This window comes from Dipodomys merriami, unplaced genomic scaffold (assembly GCF_024711535.1).
Source record: "Dipodomys merriami isolate MVZ:Mamm:240054 unplaced genomic scaffold, mDipMer1.0.p SCAF_915, whole genome shotgun sequence".
Lineage (NCBI taxonomy): Eukaryota > Metazoa > Chordata > Mammalia > Rodentia > Heteromyidae > Dipodomys > Dipodomys merriami.
In genome coordinates this window covers 157,989-179,283 of record NW_027206530.1, presented here as the reverse complement: position 1 = coordinate 179,283, position 21,295 = coordinate 157,989, and the positions used below count along the sequence as shown (strand labels likewise).

Genomic DNA, 21,295 nt, shown 5'->3' with positions numbered 1-21,295 from the left:
AGTGCTCCCCCGTGGGCCTGACCCGGCCGAGAGCTCCCCCGTGGGCCTGACCCGGCCCAGTGCTCCCCTGTGGGCCTGACCCGGCCCAGTGCTCCCCCGTGGGCCTGACCCGGCCTAGTGCTCCCCCGTGGGCCTGACCCGGCCTAGTGCTCCCCCGTGGGCCTGACCCGGCCGAGTGCTCCCCCGTGGGCCTGACCCGGCCGAGAGCTCCCCCGTGGGCCTGACCCGGCCCAGTGCTCCCCCGTGGGCCTGACCCGGCCCAGTGCTCCCCTGTGGGCCTGACCCGGCTGAGTGCTCCCCTGTGGGCCTGACCCTGCCGAGTGCTCCCCCGTGGGCCTGACCCGGCCGAGTGCTCCCCCGTGGGCCTGACCCGGCCGAGTGCTCCCCTGTGGGCCTGACCCGGCCCAGTGCTCCCCCGTGGGCCTGACCCGGCCCAGTGCTCCCCCGTGGGCCTGACCCGGCCCAGTGCTCCCCCGTGGGCCTGACCCGGCCCAGTGCTCCCCCGTGGGCCTGACCCGGCCCAGTGCTCCCACCCCAGGGCCTGACCCGGCCCAGTGCTCCCCCGAGGGCCTGACCCAGCCGAGTGCTCCCACCCCAGGGCCTGACCCGGCCCAGTGCTCCCCCGTGGGCCTGACCCGGCCGAGAGCTCCCCTGTGGGCCTGACCCTGCCGAGTGCTCCCGCCCGAGGGCCTGACCCAGCCCAGTGCTCCCGCCCGAGGGGATGACAATGGACCTAGGTGAAGTGGGCGTGAACCCCGCTGCCTGGCTGGCCGGCCCCCACTTTAAACACAGCAGCAGGTTAATGGCGGAGTTGTGCGTCTTCCACGTTATGTAATCAGGGCCTCTGCAAGACGCTTGCTGGAAATCATTATTTTCAAAGGACTCCGAGCCGTGTTATGTAAGAGGCACCGGTTCATGCCTTTTGAGCAAACTAAGGCAAAAATGACATTTAAGATATTGCACAAGTCTTTAAAACGAGTGGTTCTACAAATAAACAGATCCTTAAAAGAAAAGGGAAAAAAAGGTTTATAAACCCAGTAAAGATGTGACAGGGGCCAAGCAAGATGAAAAGGAGTGGAAAGCCGCAGAAAGCCACCTTCTGAGGCTCAGAACGCTCACGCCCAGAACAGTTCCTCTTGCAGAAGGCAGGGCACGGTCCAAAAGCCCCCCTGGGCCGCCTGCCCCTCCACCCCACCCCTGCCCGCGCCGTCCGTGTACCCCAGCCCCGCGCCCCACCGGCCACCCGCAGGAGCCCGGAGCTGCAGGACAGGAGGACGGAGGGCGCTGGCCGACCCCCAGAGCAGCCCTGTTACAGCCCCGCGACCCGCGGTCAGCATTCAGGCCGTGGACCAACAATAAATGGGAACAGCTACACTAAAGGCGTGCCAACGTTTCCTCTCAGTGTTGTTCCTTACACAACACCGTCAGCCTGGCATTGTGCAGGAGTTGCAAGTTATCTAGAAATGACCGGGTGCACACCAACTCTGTAAAGGTCATCTGTGCTGGCTTGGGGACGCCAGGCCCCGTTCTCTGTGAAGTGGAGGGTCACGTACCTTACCTCGCTTGATTCTCAAAATGCTTTGTTGGTCACCCAACCCCATTCCAGGTAGAGAAGGGAAAGCGCAATGCCGGCCCCAGGTCCCAGGGGGAGGAGGAGAGGGCAGAGGCCCAGGCCCAGACCTGAGTCTGGCTCACGGCCGGCCCGTGTTCCCAGCCCCTCTGGCCATGGGCACAGGGCTCGACCTCCAGCTCTTCACACTGTCAGGGCTCCTTAGAGCCCTGGACCCTGCAGGTGGCCACAGGAGGGGGTGGGTTCTGGACGGTCTTAGCTACAAGGGAAAGGAGATATTTTGCAGCAGCAAAGAGCCAAGCTTGAGGATCTGCATCCCGGTTCTTCCAAGACCTAGGCAGGGACGTTTCAGCCAGCCAGTAAAACAAGTCTGCACAAATGCTGTGGAAAAAAGGCCCCATCCAGGACATGGGGTCCTCCCGCCTTCCCAGCCGCAGTCCACAGCGCCCACCCCCTGCGGGACACCCTGGGGACTCACCCAGGAACCACGGCGCGATCGGGGCAGGGGCCTACAGGGCCTGGACCGGGCGGAGCCTATGAGAGCAGGGCCACAGACTGGAGAGGACTTTGCTGTAATGAGCCATTCAGAACATGCGGGCCTGGGCACCGCGCTGGCCCTGGACGGACGTGCGGGCCTGGGCACCTCAGTGGCCCTGGACGGACGTGCGGGCTGGACACCGCGCTGGCCCTGGACGGACGTGCGGGCATGGGCACCTCAGTGGCCCTGGACGGACGTGCAGGCCTGGGCACCGCGCTGACCCTGGACGGACGTGCGGGCCTGGGCGCCTCAGTGGCCCTGGACGGACGTGCGGGCCTGGGCGCCGCAGTGACCCTGGACAGACGTGCGGGCCTGGGCGCCGCAGTGACCCTGGACGGACGTGTGGGCCTGGGCACCGCAGTGACCCTGGACAGACGTGCGGGCCTGGGCACCTCAGTGATCCTGGACGGATGTGGGGGCCTGGGCACCTCAGTGATCCTGGACGGATGTGTGGGCCTGGGTGCCACGCTGGCCCTAGACGGACGTGCGGGCCTGGGTACCTCAGTGACCCTGGACGGACGTGCGGGCCTGGGCACCGCAGTGGCCCTGGACGGACGTGCGGGCCTGGGCACCTCAGTGACCCTGGATGGACGTGCGGGCTGGACACCGCAGTGGCCCTGGACGGACGTGCGGGCCTGGGCGCCGCCCCGTTCCTCAGACTAGCTTTGGATGCTGAAGGTGGAAACCACTTGAGCGCAGAGCGAGATTTGCACAGTGGCCTCTTGACATTGCTCACTGCTCTGCCTCCCCCCTCAGGCCTCTCTCTCTCCTCCTTCTGACTTGCTCCTTGAGTCCCTGCTGGCCTCTCCCTGCCTTCACCCTGCTGACCTCATTCACCTCCCCTTCCCGCCCGCCTCCACCTCCTGCCCCATCCCGGCGGCAGTGAGCAGGGAGCGTCCAGCGGGGTTGGGAGCTGGGCGGCGGGCCCGGGACTCGCGGCTGAGCCAGGCAGGATCCCGGCTGGGGCTGCGTGAACAGAGCCGTGCATGCTGGGGCGCCGGACTCAGCGGAGGACGGCTGGGGGGGGGCGTCCAAAACACGTCCAGGGGGCAAAAGAAAAGCATTTCCTAGTTCTGTGCAGATGGTCACTCCCCACCAAAGCAGGGGTGAGGTCCGGTCCCTGCTCAGGCCCTGGCACAGTGCTGGGCACACGGAGCAGGCTCCACAGGCTTCTGCAGGTGGACGGCTGCACCGTGGCCTGGCCTGCTCCTGAGACACGGAAAGGGTCCTCTCCCTCCTTCCAGCTTCACATCCAGAACCTTCCTGGAACCCTGCAGGGCAGGTGAGGAACTCCAGCAGCACGCCCTAAGATAGAAGCTGTGCCTGGTAAGTATTTGCTGAATGAATAAATAAACGAATACTCCCGCAGCTCTTAACAAAAAACTGGGCCAGAAGAAGAAACAAAAGGGCGCTTGCTTGCCCATTACCAGAATTTGTCCTTATTCCTCAGGCCTGGTCCTCCGTGGAGTTGCAAACCCTCTTGGAGGCCACCTGGTTGTGCCACAGTCGCCTCTTTTCTCCGTTTTACTCGGACCTAGACTCTGAAGAGACTGACATAAAGGGAACCAAGGGGCCGACACATCTATGGGAGGGAAAGAACAGCTGAGCCCTCAAGCACCCACCTGGGGACGGCTCGCTTGGAGCTCGTGACCGCGGCCCGGCTTGGGCAGCGGCACCGCGGCTTGTGGATGCCAGACGTGTACACGGAATTTCCCACATCAGTCTTGGAGTCAGAAAGTGCGCAGTAACGCTCCCGGGCATGGCGCGCTCCCGGGGATGGCGCGCTCTCGGGCATGGCGCGCTGCTTGCTTACTCAGGAGCACACAGACTGAGGGAAGAAGGTGGGCCGCTGTGGGTGAAGAGCAGTTGCCCGAAGGCACCCGGCCCGGCTCTGCAGCCCTCATGAAACCTCCGGAGCCCTCTGGAGACGCACAGGTTCACCTCACAGCCCGCCTCCCGGAGGGCATCTAGAAGAGGGGAAAATGGCACTTCCTCCGCACGGGCCTCAGGCCTGGCACGGAGGGCGTGGCCCTGGTGGTGGGAATTGGCACTGGACACATCCCTGGAGAGAGCGGCCGGGGGCGAGCAGGGGGCCGCCGGGAAGCGGCGCCCGTGGCCGCCTCCACCCGGGTAAGAAGGAAGGCGGTCCCACCCCCGGGAGGCCCAGCACGCCCCGTCAGGGCCCCGGGAGAGGGACCGCCCTCTGACTGGAGGGAGAGCAGCAGTGCCCCAGACGAGGCTGGTGACGCGCAGGACCGTTAACCACACAGCAAACAGATTCCGCACTTCTCACCCGAGAAGTATCACAGATGCGGGGAGCCAGGAAACTAGAATGAACTTGCTCAGCGTACTGAACTGTACTGAGTTCATGGAGTCAGGATTAGAGGGTAAATACAGAGACAGCTGGATGATGTGTGTAAAAACGTGAATACGTATGTATGTACATTGCACAGTGGTGTGTGTGTGAGTGTGTGTGAGAAAGAGTCCACAGACATTCCCCAGCCCCTCGGAGGGAGTCTGAACAACAGCTGGTAGTTCAGAAACAATGAACACCTTTTTCTGACGTACGCAAGTTTCTGAAATCAAAGACTGGATTTCGATGACGTTTGTGGGAGACATTATGTTTCTAAGACAATTAGAGCCGAGCTAGGGCAGCAGTGATGGTCGCGGGGGTTCTACAACACGCTGCCATCAGAACCACGTCCGCCCGCCGCCTCGTTTTCCACGTGATGGATGCCCGACAGGCCTAGCCATTTTTAAATGGGGGAACATTTGACTGCTTCAGAAACAATGCTGCCGTGAACATTCCTGCCCACGGCTCTCGGGACACGCAGGCACACGCTCAGCGGTACATTCTAGGTCACAGGCTCTGCACTTAAGAAAAAGAATTTATGTCCTTTTAAACTTTTTAATAGATCCTGCCAAATTTCCCTCCAAAGCAGCAGTACAAATTTATGGTCTCTGCGCCGTGAGAGCAACTCAGCACCCGAAAACAGGCGCTCCGGTCTGCGGGGTGCGGCGCGCTCCGCTGCGCCAGCTCCTTTTCTGATGAGAGGGGGCTCCGCGTTGGGTGTCATCAGTGGCCTGGGAAGGAGAGCGGAGGAGGCTGAGACATCCACCCGGGGAAGCCATTTGCCCTCTTGGGGAAAAGGAGAGAGACAGACAGACAGAGACAGACTTACGTGGTGTGTCACCTGGAAGAGGGAGGGCTGGTTCTCCTTGGAGCTATCCGTCATCTTTTCAGTCACCTTCTCAGTGAAAGCCAAGGCCTGCTGGTTGCCCCCCACTTCTCCCCTCTAAAACCACACACCCACCTGCTTCCCTCGGTCCAAAGGCCCCCACACCATGTTTCCAATGAGCAGATGTCTGTCTGTCTGAAGCAGATCTCAGGCTTTTTATAGCTAAAGTATTAATTTTCTCTCCTCACCCTCCTTCAAAGAGATAAGGAAGCGAACGAGCCCCCGCCCCCCAGCCCTGCTCCTTCCCTGGCATTTTCTGTGGACGTCAGAGAGGCACAAATCCTCGGCACTGCAGGGAGGCGCAGCCCAGGTTGAGTCTGGCTGCGGCCCAGCCAGCTGTGTCTGAGGATGGCTCAGACGTCTTGAGTTTCAGCTCTGGCCAAAGCTGGCTTCTGTCTGCCTCTCTCCATCCCTTGGGCCGAGCCCTGTCTAGACAGTCAACCCTGCAGATTATTTCCATGTCAGCACTGCCCCTTCCTCCACCTGCTCCAGAGCGGCGAGCACTCACGCATGAGAAGATCCAGAGCTTTCTGCCTCCTCAGGGTGTCTGTGATAGGAAAAGCCGGGATCCTGGGAGCCATTCCTGCTCTCTGAAAAACAGGCAGGTGCTCCTGCCCGGGGACTGGAGACGAAGCCCAGGGCCTCACACTCCCATCCATGCCCCAGCCACCTTCGCTTGTTTTAGAGACAGGGTCTCTCGAGATTTGAGCAGGCTGGCCTGAATCTCAGTCCTCCGCCCTCTGCCACCACACCTGGTAGGAAAGCAACGCTAACAGCCCATCAATCAGGACGGCGACTTCTTTAAAAAAGTACCTTCAAGCGGTTGTGCCGAGGGGTTTCGACTGGACGCGTCCATCCCCGCACTCCGGTGCGTATCAGCCGTCCTCGTCCCCGGATCTGCGCCTGCCTCCCCCGGCGCAGGCCCGGAGACCAGCACTGCGTTCCCACTGCGTTCCCCCTCCCAGCCCCTCACACAGGTCCTGTCCCGCTGCGCCCGCTGTGCTGTCAGTCGGTCGAGGGAGTCGCCCCCGCTTTGGTCGACTGGTTTGTGCACACGCACATCTCCGTGTGTTCACACGTGAGCCCCGATTCCCACCGGGGCAGGTGATGGGTCCGAGCCCCGGGGTGAGGGGTCCCTCCCGGCGAGCACGGCCTGGCACCTGGCGCCTTGGCTCTGGCTTCTGACAGCAGAGACAGAAGGAGAACATAGTTTTCATTTTCCGACAACAGAAGGCATGTTCAAACCTCGGCAGAGATAACATTTGTACTGGAACCAGGCTGCAGAAGGAATGTGCCGCAGGGGAAGCTCCTGGACCGGCCGGAAGGGGCTGCGGCTCCCGCTCCCCAGCTTCGTCCCGGGGCGGCTCCCTCCACACCGGGGACACCGGTGGAGCCCGGTGGGGCGGGGTCCGGCCGCAGAGCTGTCCCCCTCCAACCCCCCCCCCCCCCGCTCCACGTCTACCCGTCCATCAGCAACCACCAAACGCAGACTTCCTCCGAGTGTGGGTGGGATGTGCACTCCACCTCTGCCACACAGCACCCGAGAGGCGCTGGGGACCCCGCACCAACAGCCAGCCTCACGCAGGCTGCTCCACCCTGCCACACCAGGACACGGCCTTTCCCATGCTCTGTTCAGAGAGGCAGTTCTGATCAGAGACCCCTGCAAAGGACTCTGGGAAAGCCCTTTCCTAACGTGCAAAAAGCCGCTCTACTTCCCACCCCGAACACACAGGTTTATTATGTGATGCTCCAGCCATGGCCGTCATCTTAAACTCTGAAAGGAAATACCTCAAAGATGGAGGTGGGGCAGGTCAGCCCCGAGTCCCTGAGCCACCTACCACCCTGCCTGTGACATCTAACACAGGGTGTCTTGACTGCTCATTGCATCCTGATGAGAAAATTCAGTCCTGGGGACAGCAGGGAAAGAAAAGTCTATCATTTCCACCCTCACCACCAACTTTACCACTATTGCTGTGATGGCCATTGTTATCAATATTATCACCATCACCAGCATCATGCCTATCATACCATTATCTCCATCATCACCACCATCACCACCATCATCACCACCATCACCATCATCACCATCACCATCATCACCACCACCATCATCATCATCATCATCATCATCACCATCATCACCACCATCATCATCGCCATCATCATCATCATCACCATCATCACCATCACCACCATCACATCATCATCATTATCATCACCATCATCACCACCATCACCATCATCATCACCATCATCATCACCATCATCATCACCATCATCACCACCATCATCATCACCATCACCATCACCACCACCATCATCATCATCATCATCACCATCACCACCATCATCACCATCATCACCACCATCCCCACCATCACCATCACCACCATCATCACCATCATCACCACCATCATCATCATCATCATCATCACCATCATCACCACCATCATCACCATCCCCACCATCACCATCACCATCATCATCACCATCATCACCACCATCACCATCATCACCACCACCATCACCATCACCACCACCATCATCATCATCATCACCACCATCATCACCATCCCCACCATCACCATCACCACCATCATCACCATCATCACCACCATCACCATCATCACCACCATCATCATCATCACCATCATCATCATCATCACCATCATCATCATCATCATCATCACCATCACCATCACCATCACCACCATCATCATCATCCCCACTATCACCATCACCACCATCACCACCATCATCACCACCATCACCATCATCACCATCATCACCACCACCATCACCATCACCACCACCATCATCATCATCATCACCACCATCATCACCATCCCCACCATCACCACCATCATCACCACCATCACTATCATCACCATCATCACCATCACCATCACCACCACCATCATCACCATCATCACCGCCATCACCATCATCACCATCACCATCATCACCACCATCATCATCATCATCACCATCATCACCACCATCATCATTGCCATCATCATCATCATCACCATCATCATCATCACCATCACCACCATCACATCATCATCATTACCATCACCATCATCACCACCATCACCATCATCATCACCATCAACATCACCATCATCACCACCATCATCATCACCACCATCATCATCATCACCATCATCATCATCATCACCACCATCATCATCACCACCATCACCATCATCACCATCATCATCATCACCATCACCATCACCACCACCATCATCATCATCACCATCACCACCACCATCATCATCATCACCATCACCAGCAGCAGCAGCAGCTCGTCGCTTGCATGTCTGAATTTTGGCATGCTCTTATGCTATAGACTCTGAAACATTTCATTTTTCTTCCCTTGTCTGTGGCCTTGGACAAGGGACTGCCCTCAGTGTTTGACCCCAGCCTTAACCCGCATTAGTTCATGCAGAGGTGCCATCACCTGCAGGCCAGATTCCAGTCACCAGCTCCTCTGTCTTGCTTTTAACACGCGAGTCCCTACAGCAGGTCGGAGCACCATCTGAAATACGGGGGCTGTGCTCCCATGCTGGCTCCTGCCGGTAGAGTGCTCCCGAACAAGGGGGCAGAAAGGAGCCGGCTGGGCTGCAAAGACTGCGCTCCGTGCTCGCCGGCTCAGGTTTCATGGCTCTCCTGGGGAAGGCTGGGAAGAAAATGGCAGGGGCTCCAAGGAGAGCGAGGAGAGTGGCCATGGATACGGGACCAGCATGGCCACTGTGTGGAACTGAGGAAGACAGCGCTCTGCCGGGGCCTCAGTCAGCCCTTCACCAGCGGGAGCCTGCTTCACTGAGTCTGTGGAGCTGGTGGAGCCCCCCTGGGGCCCGGGGTGGCTGGCTTGGCTCCAGGACCCTCCGAGCGCAAGCGGCAGTCATGGTGAGCTTCAGGGAGGTGCCGGGAGGCACGGGAGTCATGGCCAGTGGCAGGCCACCGCAGCACGGGAGGACGGGGAGGGGAGGGGACCGGTCAGGCAGAGCACACACGCCCGCCCGACCAGGACGGCCTGCCCGCTCGGCCAGCCCACCTCCAGCAGGCTCCAACAGGGCCCTGGGTTGCCAGATTCCCGAGTTTTTAAAGGAAAAGGAGGAAAGAACAGGTTTTGTTTTCCAAGGTGCAGGTTTATAGGTTTTAAGCGTTGGCAACAGTTCAAATGTCTTTTGAAACACTATGTGAGCCAAATAAAACACGTCTGGAGGCCAGATCTGACCTGCAGGCCACCATGCGCAACTTCCGAAGTTAGTGTGCAGTGCGGAAAATAACAGGACCGGGACTCGAACCCCAGCCGTCCCGCCCGCTGCGCCCGCTGGCTGCTGACCCGGACAAGCACCACTTCAAGACACAGGTGTCCTGTCTGGACACAGGGATAATCATAGTGTCGACACGGGTCAACACTCGAGAAAAATTCATGAAGTGACGTCACGGAAACTGCTGGATGCATGCTAGGCCGAGTCCTCTGGAGGAGGGACCGCTGTGAGGGCCAGAGCCAGGGCCATGGCTATGAAGGACTGGCAGGACAGGATGGACATCCACCCTTGCAGCTCAGGGTTCTGCTGCCGCCACCACCTGCTATCAGAGTCACAAAGCAGCCGCGTTTCAGGCCCCACCGGGGCCCGTGGGGAGGTCTTCTATTCCCCTCTGCCTCTTTCCAACGGCCACAGAGAGACCTGGTGAGATTTCTGTTGTTCAAGAAATGTGAATCTAGCCGGGCACCGGTGGTTCACGCCTGTCATACTAGCTACTCAGGAGGCTGAGATCTGAGGATCGTGGTTCAAAGCCAGCCCGGGCAGGAAAGTCCATGAGACTCTTATCTCCAATGAACCACTAGAAAACTGGAAGTGGCACTGTGGCTCAAGCGGTAGAGCGCTCGCCTTGAGCTGAAGAGCTGAGGGACAGCGCCCAGGCCCCGAGTTCAAGCCCCACGACCGACCAAAAAAAAAAAAGAAGAAACGTGAATCTTTTCGTGTTGTTTTTCATGACCTGTTAGTCATACCACAAGAATTTTTAGGTAAGACTTTATTTTTTATATCTTTTCATTATTAAGTAGTTGTACAAAGAGATTGCCATTCTGTAGGTCAGGTTATGAGTGCTGCATCTGTAGGTCAGGTCATCAGAGCTGCATCTGTAGGTCAGGTCATCAGAGCTGCATCTGTAGGTCAGGTCATCAGAGCTGCATCTGTAGGTCAGGTCATCAGAGCTGCATCTGTAGGTCAGGTCATCAGAGCTGCATCTGTAGGTCAGGTCATCAGAGCTGCATCTGTAGGTCAGGTTATGAGTGCTGCATCTGTAGGTCAGGTTTTGAGTGCTGCATCTGTAGGTCAGGTCATCAGTGCTGTACCTTGCTCACCCTGACCAATTCTCCCATTTTCCCAACCTGTTCCTACCCTCAAGTTCCAGGGTTCCGTGTTTACAGTTGTGGTCACTCCTGACGCTCAGTGTGACGGGACCCAGAGGTACACGTCTGGGGGAGGGAGAGTCTTCAGAGCGTGAGGCTGCCCTGGATGGAACAGCACTGCCCCACAGGCAGAAGAGGTCCCAAGCCTCGGCTCCTCTGCCTCCCTCCTGGGCTGCTCTGCTCCACGGTACCTTCCCGGTATGGTGACGCAAAACCACCAAAACTGAACCGGAGCCGGGCACCGGCGGCTCACACCTAGAATCGAAACTGTGAACAGAGCCGGGCACCGGCGGCTCACACCTAGAGTCCCAGCTACTCAGGAGGTGGAGATCAGAGGATGCAGGTTTGAAGCCAGCCGGAGCAGAGAAGCCTGTGAAACTCTGATGTCCAATTAACCGCCCAGAAGTCAGACAGACGTGCAGCTGCGGCTCAAAGGGCAGAGCACAAGCCCTGAGCAAACATTCTCAGGGTCAGCACTGAGGATCTGAGTTCAGTCTCCAGGACTGGCACAAATAAACAAATGAAGACAGCAAAAAACCCGTGAACCAAAATGAACCCTTGCTCCCTTCCAGTTGTTTCTCTAGCATTTGTCCCAGCGATGAAGATGGTAAACGGTGCCCGGGTCTGCGGCTCAGCTGCTGCTGGTGACGGGACTCTGAGCCATTTTATTCACCTCTGAGGCCCAATCATTTACCCACTCACACAATGGATGGGTAGCGGGGCCTCTGAGGACATGGAGGGGACCAAACAATGCATGATGGGCCAGAGCCAGTCACAACTCCAGAGTTGGAGACCAGCACGCTGCGAGCTCTCCTGTGATGACAGCTGTCCACCCTTCCTGAACTGCCCGGGCTCCAGGACAGACAGACAGCTGTCCACCCTTCCTGAACTGCCCAGGCTCCAGGACAGACAGACAGCTGTCCACCCTTCCTGAACTGCCCGGGCTCCAGGACAGACAGACAGCTGTCCATTTCTGGCTCTTGGCAGTCCTGCAGGCCCTCAGACCGTGCTTTCTGTGCAGGTCAGGGCAGTCCTCCTAGAATGACACTGAATGCTATGAAAGCTGTTTACAGTCTTTGGGCAAGCCTGCTACAGCTCCTGCTCTTACGTGGGCAGGGTCTGCAGGGTGGGGAAGGGTATTTTGCTCCCCGCAGGAGCGTGGCGATACCTGCAGATGGTTTTCTGGGGTCCTGCAGGGAGCCTGGCTCCTATGCGCTACCGGCATCTAGTGGATGGAGGCAGGGGTGCGGACAAACACCCAACAATGCCCCCTGCAGGCCACAGAGCAGAGCAGCGCCCCCGGGGAACGCGGGCAGGCCCGCAGTGACCCGCGGGGGAGCGGCGGAGCCCCACGCCTGTGTGCGCAGGGCTGCCCTCGAGCCCCATTCACGTGCGTGGGCCCCTCCCCCCACAGCAGCCAGGCTGCGCAGGGCGCACGCGCGTGGGAAGAGCTGCAGCGGCTGAGAAGCTGAGAGCTGACCAGCTGAGAAGAGGGGCAGCACCGCTCTCCATTTCCCAGTCTGGCTCCTCAAAATGCCATACCCTGGGTACAGCAAGGCCCTGGGCCACATCCCCAGGAACGCACGAGGAACAACCCTCATCCCCATTCACGCACGTCTAAAAGCCACCGCACAAGGAGGAACCGGTAGGGGCACAGAGGGTCAGGCTGCAGCGGAGGGCCTGTGAGGGCAGTGGACGCTGGCCTTGTCTGCCCGGCCTCCGCCCTCCTCCTGCTGGACTCCAGTGTGTCTTTGGGGACCTGCCTCTGCTCCATGCTCAGGCCTGTGGTTTGTGCGCACCGGGCCGTGTTCCCTGACTCCACACCCGGCCCCTCCGAGCCCGGCATTCTTCTGTCTACAGGGCTGGATTTAGAGGCGGGCACAGGACCCAATCGGAGCCGGAGGCCAAATCCCAAGACTCTGTGGGCTTGCTGGCAATGTGTGCACCGGGAGCACTGGGGGGACAGAGGGTGCCGGGAAGCCGCTGGCCTCCACACAGGGACCCACCTAGAAATGAGCCAGGGGGAGGAAAGCAAGGCTCAGGTGGCAGCTCCTGGTGGCATGCGCCTACAGTCCCGGCCCTCCCGTCATCTGGTAAGGTGATGGGGAGGACCGGAGCCGGGTCTCACCGCGCCCGACAGACAGGAAACAGAGTGGTCTGAGCCTCCGCGGCTCCGGTGCTGACGAGCTGCGGAGGTGGCCCACGGGGGTACCGCACCGCAGGCCTCTCGGGGCAGGGCGCCAGGGTCCTCGGGCAGCCTGGGTGTGGGGAGCTGGGTGCCCAGGGGCCAGCCGCAGAGCGACGCCCTCGGAGGGCTCCGGGACAGCCTCAGGAGCGGAACTGGTGCACCGCAGCGTTCCCGGTCCCCCGACGTGCACACAGCTGGGACGGCAGTCCTCCGGCCCCCAAGGCCGGCTTCCGACCCCTGGGGCTCAGTCCCTTCCGTGTCCAGGAGTTCCACACCTGTGAACCGCTCGACCTTGGGTGGAGAGAGCACCGGGGATGGTGCCCACCCTGCTCTGCCCCCGGCTGCCTTCCACCAGCCGCAGCCTAGAGCAGCAGAGCCGCAGAGCAGGGCTGAGCCCGCTCACTGCGCTCCGTGCGCGAGCACACTCGCAGAGCTCAGCCTGGCTTCCCGCACTTAACATGGCCTCCAGCTCCCTCCATCCGCCTGCCAACACCACCGTTCCCTTCTCTGTGGCTGAGTAACACGCCTTATCCACTCCTCACCTGCCAGGCTTGGGCCTTATGAACAGTGCCGTAGTAAACACAGCAAGAGGATACTTCCCGAGAAAACCCACCAATCCCGCTCTGGGATCCCATCCTGTGGGAGAGCCCTCCAGCCCTCCACCTGGGGCCTTGCCTGTGTCTGCTGGCCGTACCTGGGATTGCCCTCTTGGTCTCATCCAAGTGGCTTTCTGGGGATAAGATGGATTTTCAATCTTTGGCTCCTTCTAGTCCATACACAGAAGGCAGCTGGAGACTCGGTGGGCCGGTCTTTTCTCTACCCATGTGATCTCGTTTGTGTACTTCTACACACGGTCTTAATACCTTGTGGGGTAAGTTTTAACTGAGCAGTTTTTAACGGTTTTAGAAACCATGCTGAACGTGGACAGACTTTCCCCGACGTATTCCCTGAGGCGGAACGCAGAACATTTGCAGGGCGGTAGGCACCACGCAGGACGTGGAGATGCTGGAGAGCACAGGACTGTGTGGGCTCGAGCTGAGCCTCAGTGGGCTTTCTCGCAGGGCGGTCATCTGCCTTCTTGGGGGCAGGGGGATTGGTCTGTTACTGCCCCTCAGTATGTGGCTCACAGTAGGACTTCCACAAATGTCTCAAATAAATGCTGGCAAATAAAAGAGCGACCAGTACCTCTGTGTCAGAACACACAATGTCAGGGTGAAGTGCGTTGTTTCCGTGACCTCTTCTAAGGAGACCAGAATGGGAAGAAGCAGGTGCTGGGATTGGCATCTATCTGGGGTGGAAAAGTGTGCGTGACAGGACAGCATGTGCAAAGGTCGTAAGGCAGAAGCTAAGAACAGAACAAAGCTCATGGAGCTGCAGTGGGGGCAGAGAAGCATGTCACAAAAACGCCAGGGTTGAGAAAGAAATGGGCGTATTGGGTTCTGCGACCGTGGCAGTGACGCAGCCCGACTTACGTGTGCAGAGCACTTTACTGACCGTGTGCGGAAAAAGACCCGTGCTGCACAAAGCATCACAGGCAGACGGCGCTACCCGTCCCCACCCCGAGCCCCTACCTGTGCCCAGGGCTCTCCGTGGGCTGGCGGAGCCCGCAGGCTCCTCCCGAGCTCAGTCCCCGTCCTGGAGGGCTGAGGGAGGCGCCGGGGCAGGGGGCCCGGAACCTTCTGCTCCTGGCACGCTTTCCAAATACTCACTTGCTCCAGCCCGGGCTCCTGTCAAAGACGCGCTTTCGGATGTGTTTTGAAAAGTATTCCATATGCTAATGGAATGTCACCATCTGCCAAAGGAGGCAGCGCTGTTTTTAAAGGAAAAACTATCACAGCAATGAGGCATTCACAGAGGGGCACCAACGGCCTGGTCGCTGACCGGAGGCTGACCTGGACCGCGCTACCCACGGGGGGGGGGGGGCGCAGGGGCTGAGGCCAATTAGCTCCTCGCCCTCCCTCCCCGCTCCCCTTCACGGAGACATGATGAAATTTCCTGAAAGGAACCCTCACAGCCCATTCCATAAAATGCTTTTGCCTCTGCTGGGAAAGTCCCGATGGCTCCCGAGGCGCAGGCCTGACCCCCTCTGTCTGCGCAGACGGGCCGTGACTAGGGCCCGCGTGCGTGCACGCCACCCGTGATGGCTGTGCCCTGGGCAGGGCTGCCGGGGGGCCGGGGCTGGAGTGGAGCAGCGGCGGGATCGGCGGCAGGCACTGGCCCCAGGAGGCCCTGGCAGCCGGGAGGCGTCCTCCAGAGCTTCCGGTCCTCAGGGCACGCGAGGCCCCGCGAAGACGGCCAGCGCTCTGCCACAGGTTTGCCCTTCTGAGCCCTTGTACTTACATGTAGCTGTTCTTCTGGACTCTTCCTTCAGAAGCCGTGGCCCCGGGCCCTTTTCCAGGCAGCCCACTGTCTGCTCCTGCTGGGCCCCTCCCACTGCCTGTGGTCTCTGCCCGGGAGGGTTCCCGGGGCTCACTGCGGGTCACCACGGCCTGGCTCAGGTGTCCACTCCAGCCGTCCACCTGGTGAAGGCCTGTGTCAGGTGCCTTCCCAGGGCACAGCAGCCCCACCTAGTGGCACTCAGGAGAGCTGCACTCCCAACAGGGCTGGCCAGGGCTGGCCTGGCCGGCTCGGCCTCCTCCTCCTCCCATCTCTAACCTTCAAACAGCCTCTCCCATGGCTCTGTGTGCTGCCCTCAGCCTCTCCTCCCTACATCCCGACCCCTCCGATGGCCCTGGGCTCTGCCCCCGGCCCCCAGCTTCACCTCACCGCGCCCCTCTGCTGCCTCCTGCGGTGCCCAGGTGTGGGGGCTGCCCGGGCGGGGTCAGCGCTGTCACCAAGACCCACCCACGGCCTCGCGAGGCCTCGCCGCACACCGGCGAGGGATCCAGAAGGGGCACTGGGGTACCTGCCCCCTGCCCACCCAGCCCGGCCCTCCGCTCTGGCCGCCTCCACGGCTGGCCTGCCACCTGCGCTCACACGTGCGTGCGCACACCCACACCCACGAATGTGATGGCGCTTCCCAGCCCTCTATGGCCTGCCACCTGCACGCACAGGTACACACAGACATGCACGCGCACGTACACACACTGGAGACCCGAGCGTCCGCGGGCTGCTTTGGTGTGGGCCTCATTCATTCTCTTCCCAGAGCCTGGGAATGACAGGTTGCCTTTAAAGCCTCGGGACTTCAGTACAAATCACATGACCACGGAACGAAAACGGTCCTGTTCTCCTGCTCACCTCCCTTCGACGACCCAGCCCTGGCTGCGGATGCAGGTCCTCCCTGGGAACTGCCAGCTCCTCCCAGGAAGCAGCTCCCGTGTCTGCTGACGGCGATCACATCCACTGCCCCTACCACGCCAGCCAAAGCTCCGCGTGCCCTCGGGGCCGGGGCCGTCAGTCTCCCGTGGTATTTGCACACACTATCACAGGAATCTTCAAATACCGTCTCTCTTACTGAGCTTTCTAGTCCAGAAAGTTTAGGTTCATTCAAAGTAACAAATGCCCTCACCCCAGGAGTGTGCTGCCCATCAGACAGCAGGGCTTCAGCCCCAGTCGGGCAGATTCCTAGGCCAGATGCTAGACAGGGTGCCTTGTGAAAAGACCCCCAGCAAGGTCAAAGGTCCAGCAGCGACTGAGAACATGATGGCTGGCCATCTACACACCTCACCCCACGGGTTCAGGCTCCGCAGCGCAAGACTTGGCTTTGCGGAAAACCAAGACAACCTGGCCGGAGCTCTTCAGAAACAAGCCCTCCATCTGCTCCTAAAAGACCAGGTCATCTCAGGCCTGAATCAGGCCTCACCTTAACATGAACTCAACCCAGCACAAAAGCAGTCGCTGGTTTGAGTACAATGAGTGGCTGCCAGCTCTAGGCTCCTTGCTCATCTTCTTCAAAATACTTCTTTTGGGATCACTCTTCAAAGACACACATCCTGAGTGTGCTATAAACTGGTTACGGCCACAGGTGTGGCTTACGTGATTCAGTGCTTCAAACTTGGACACAAGGCATCCACGGCCTCTGATAAAAATGCTTACAATCATACTCAATCAGAGACGCAAACGAATGCTGCAGGTTTCACTAGTTGACAGCTTTTATAAACCGAGTGTTTACATAATCTAGATTTGTAGCTTTTCTTAATGTAAAGCCAGCGCCACGGTGTCTCCATCCTTGCAAGACCATCCAGATCTGGGCCCGTGCCCCCCAGGGCATCAGCCAGGGAAGCAGACTTAAAAGTAGGGATCTCCAGGAAGCTCATCAGTGAGCAGGATACCAGCCAGATGGCCAGAATTCCCATCTCCTTATTAAGTAGAAAACCACCGCAGAGCACCACTCGACTGACTAGATGAGCAAGAGTGCAGCAAACAGCGGGGTGAGGCTGGGGGGCAGTGCGGCTCTCCCACTCTGGAGGCTTGGTTCCGCTCAGCTGTGTCTTAGGATTAGCACGGCCAGAGACAGGAAGACCTGTGGAAAAGACTATCGGCAGTAGAAAAGTAGGAAGACCAAATCTCTATCTTAATGACACCCAAATGCCGCACAGCCATTAAAAACGAGGCAGCATTACAGGTACTCACAACCAATGATCTCCTCAGCAGCAGACGCAGTCCTGTACAGCACTTCCCACTGCAGTTAAAGTAAGGGTGCTTGGCACAGGGATACTTGGCATGCACAAAGCCCTGGCTTCGGTCCCCAGCACCATTAATTAGAGGGGGGGGTGTACACACCCATAAATCCTATACACACAGTGTACCTGTCAAAGGATAGGCCAGAAACTGGTTAATATGTTGGAAGACTAGGCACAGAGCGAGAATTATTTATTGTTTATGGCTTGCATGTTTTCTTAATGCGATACACACTATATACTTAGCAATATGGGCAGGGATGACTCCATCAAATTATCTAATTTCTTTCTGGGGCCTGGGTGGCTCACACCTGTAACCCTAGCTTCTCAAGAGGCTAAGAACCGAGGATTGCAGTTTGGAGCCAGCCAGGCAGGAAAAGTCTAACTAACTTCCAAAAACCAGGAAGTGAAGCTGTGCCTCAAGTGGTAGAGCACTAGCCTTGAGCAAAAGCAGCTCAGGAACAGCATCCAGGCCCCGAGTTCAAGCCCCAGGACTGGGGGGAAAATCTAATTTCATCCAAAAAGGCCTTAGTCGATTGGCTGACCAATGTGGAAAGGCCAGCTCCCAAGGTCCTCAGGACCTCAACTCTGCTGAGGCCCGGCCCCAGGCTCGAGAGCACCGCACCACCGCACCACTCCCATCCCCCTTCCCATCAGCGAGCACCACTCACCTGCAAGCCACTCGGGACCTCAAGGGGGCCTCCTGCCTACGTGTACAGCAGCATGAAACAAGTAAGCACGTGCAGAAAGCAGATCTGTGGCCAGCTCCTGAGTTCAAGCTACTTTTCAGCCAAAGCCCGTGACAAGGACTTAATGCACCATGCCTCCAACGTCACTTCAAAGAGAAGGTGATTTTTAATCCCGTCAACTATAATGGCATACCACTGAATTCCTGATAGCTCATAACCGTCTATCTGAAAAATTTCTTAACAGAACATCAGAGTATTGCAACACTTTATTAAGAGTATTGGCTTTGAATTAGTAGCTGGAGTAACAATTGCATGAAGCCAGATTAGGGGTACTGCTTAATACTCATTCTTGATTTATTGACATGACTTAGCAATTTATTGGACAAAGGTCAAACTTTTTGCTTTTTTATTAAGCACATTCCACAGTACAAAGCTGTCATGAATAATATCTGTACAACTTAACAGTTTCAATAGCTGTTCAGACACAAATTTATTTCAAACAGATAATTGGCAAACATAATTAATTACAAGTTAGAATTAGACTATCCCAGTGCTTTAAAACATTAATATAGCAGTAATTTACAGTTGCTCAATTATGGTTAGCAAAATAAAGTCCAGAGTATGGCTGGGAATTACTACTGTAACCCCAGAAAGTTGGAATTCTTGGGTGCCCAAAGCCCCCTGCTATAACTTAGTAGGCACAATTCAAAGTTTGTGTGTATATTCAAAGGTCATGATTTCCCAAGGGTCAAGAGAACTTCTGTATTAAACATGCAAAAGCAACAGAACCGGCATCTGCTCGCCCGCCCCGCCCGCCCCGCCCGCCTGGCCCTGCCCCGCCCCGCGCCAGGCTCTCCCCAGCCTGGGAGCAGAGCAGTTCCTTGAAAGGTGGCCTTACCCTCACAGCCACTGTGGTCACCACACGCCCACCGCATGAATGGAGATTTCTTTCTTTTACACTTTGAGACCCAACCTCTCGAAAACAAAGTTAATTTAGTAACACATGAGAAGTATGTAGTGAAAAAGGAAAAAAACAAACAACTAAAAAGCAAAGCTGACCCAATGAACACATCTTCTACACATGCCCATTGATCCTCACACCATCCTCAAGGCCGGGCAGTCAGGGGCCAGGGGCCTTGTTCACAAGGTGGCCCGTTGGTCCTTTAAAGTAACAGTGACATTCCTTCATCTTTGGAAGCAGGAGAGGGAGTCAACTTAACACCTAATATTGGAAGAAGGAAAAAGGGCGTCCTTTCCACGCAGGGCCGGCCTGGCAGGCAGGGCCGACCTCACTAACTGCAGGGCAGCCACTGATGACACGCGGTGGCCGGCACTGACCTGACCGGGCGGGGACACAGGGCCAGCTGACCTGCTCTGCCAGCAGCCCCAGAGCCAGTGAACCCCGTCAACAGGGTCTCTGTGCTCGCCCCGTCTCGGGGCACCACTGCACAGAGGACTGCACTGAGGACAAAGCCAAACCAGCAGGGTGGGAGGGAGAAGGGAAGGAACAACAAAAGCTTAATGTTAAGGTTCCTCCTATTGCATATACTGCAGGACAACATAAAACATTTCTGTGTTAAACTTGAGCAGTTACATTTTAAAACAACATTTCCATTACAAACCACACACCATACACACAATGACAGTGACAAAATGAAAACACCACATGAATACTGCAGGAGGGTCCTAGGCAGCCCCATCAACCCTGCGGCCGGACTCCCAACACACTGCGTTAGTGTCTGGGGCACAGGGCCGACTCCAGCCATCTTCAGGAGAAACTGCTATGTACATTGTATCTACATGTGGATTTCGGTACTTTAAATTAGGAGGCAAGCATACAAAGAAAGATGTCACTCTACCAAATAATCAGAAGATGGTTGGGGACAGACGACAGTTAATAAAAGAAAACAGTTATACTCTCTATGGAGAGAAAATATAACTGGCTTAGAGTTCTTTAAATTAAAAGAAATTGGTACAGAAAGGAAGTGTAAGCAAAAAACATTACTAAAATAACCCAGAGAGATTTTCCCATTGTCCAACATACCCTAATAGAAGTCAGAATTTGTAACGACTTGGACGGTCAAAGGAGAATGCTAACTTCTGAAAAGGAAAGCCCTCGACATTCTGGGTAGGTGGTTTGGCACCCAAAATTTCACTGAAGAATGTTGTTTCTTAGTATCAGACCAAAGTGCAAAGCAATATAAATTAGAAGCCGGGTCTTCTCTTGACGGCCAGTTTACTTCAACAAAACAGACCGGAAATGCCTTTCCTGTGAACAGTGTTCAGTTGAAGCTCTAGTTCTTCATCACTGATGGGCTCTACTTGAAGCTCCACTTGAAATCAGTGAGGCGAAGGAACCCTTCAAGTAGAGCCTAGATCGGCGGTGAGGAAGGTCGGGGCTTGGAGAGTGAGGCTGCTTTGCATCTACCCAGCGTCTAGAACCAGGCCAGCTTCATAACCCAGCTGTGAACAAACTCACTTAGGCATCTGGTAGCCATGTAGCCAGTAGTTCAAGACTAGGAAACCCTGAAAGACAAAGGTGTATGGATGTTTATTCTAGTTAGACAAAGGCATGCAACCGGCACATCACGCTCATCCATACCACAGAACACACCAGGACACATGAACTGACAACTGGATCTCCAATAACCAACCTAGGGAAGAAGCTCTAAGTTGTACTGTGGCTACTGCATACCAGACACCCTACTTATTTAAACTTAAAACAACCTGAAGAGGTAGAAATTACTATTAGATAAGCTCCTTTGTAAGTAAAACTTAAGGGGGAAAAAAGCACATGCTTACTCCAAAGGGGTAGCCATTTAGGTGACAGCAGGATTCAGAGAAGGCTGACTCCACAACTAACGGCCTTGTACTGATGCTACTAAAAAGTACACCTTCAACCCAAATGCCTAATACTAGGTTTTTTTATCCAGCATATTTTTCATGACACCCGAGGGCTTGCAGGAGTGCCCTCAATGATCACTGTGCAAAACAAATAAACTCATAGTGCTAGGCAGACCA

The 21,295-nt window shown here is 57.0% G+C and overlaps 2 protein-coding genes and 1 long non-coding RNA gene across 9 annotated transcripts in view; 1 reads left to right on the top strand and 2 right to left on the bottom strand.

Annotated features, from left to right (window-relative positions):
* The first annotated feature begins 2,276 nt into the window (after nucleotides 1–2,276).
* On the top strand, nucleotides 2,277–2,771 carry LOC138821420 (uncharacterized). Its single transcript, XM_070013625.1, has one exon. It carries the CDS (start codon nucleotides 2,277–2,279, stop codon nucleotides 2,769–2,771), a length of 495 nt encoding a protein of 164 aa, XP_069869726.1.
* A 14,317-nt stretch (nucleotides 2,772–17,088) lies between these two features.
* LOC138821427 (uncharacterized) lies at nucleotides 17,089–18,416 on the bottom strand. Its single transcript, XR_011370156.1, has 3 exons — nucleotides 18,257–18,416; nucleotides 17,539–17,714; nucleotides 17,089–17,428 (listed from the first exon to the last, which is right to left on the bottom strand). It is a non-coding gene; the product is annotated as an uncharacterized lncRNA (long non-coding RNA).
* A 106-nt stretch (nucleotides 18,417–18,522) lies between these two features.
* LOC138821426 (F-box/WD repeat-containing protein 11-like) overlaps nucleotides 18,523–21,295 on the bottom strand; it is a 99,683-nt gene continuing 96,910 nt past the window's right edge. For all 7 annotated transcript variants that reach the window (XM_070013633.1, XM_070013630.1, XM_070013632.1 and 4 more), the window contains one exon: nucleotides 18,523–20,800. The gene's annotated coding sequence lies outside the window, so the exon portion shown is untranslated. The remainder of the gene's footprint in view (nucleotides 20,801–21,295) is intronic.

Excerpts from the sequence above, each read along its gene's own strand:
- LOC138821420 (XM_070013625.1), top strand. The coding sequence starts at position 2,277 with ATGGGCACCTCAGTGGCCCTGGACGGACGTGCAGGCCTGGGCACCGCG.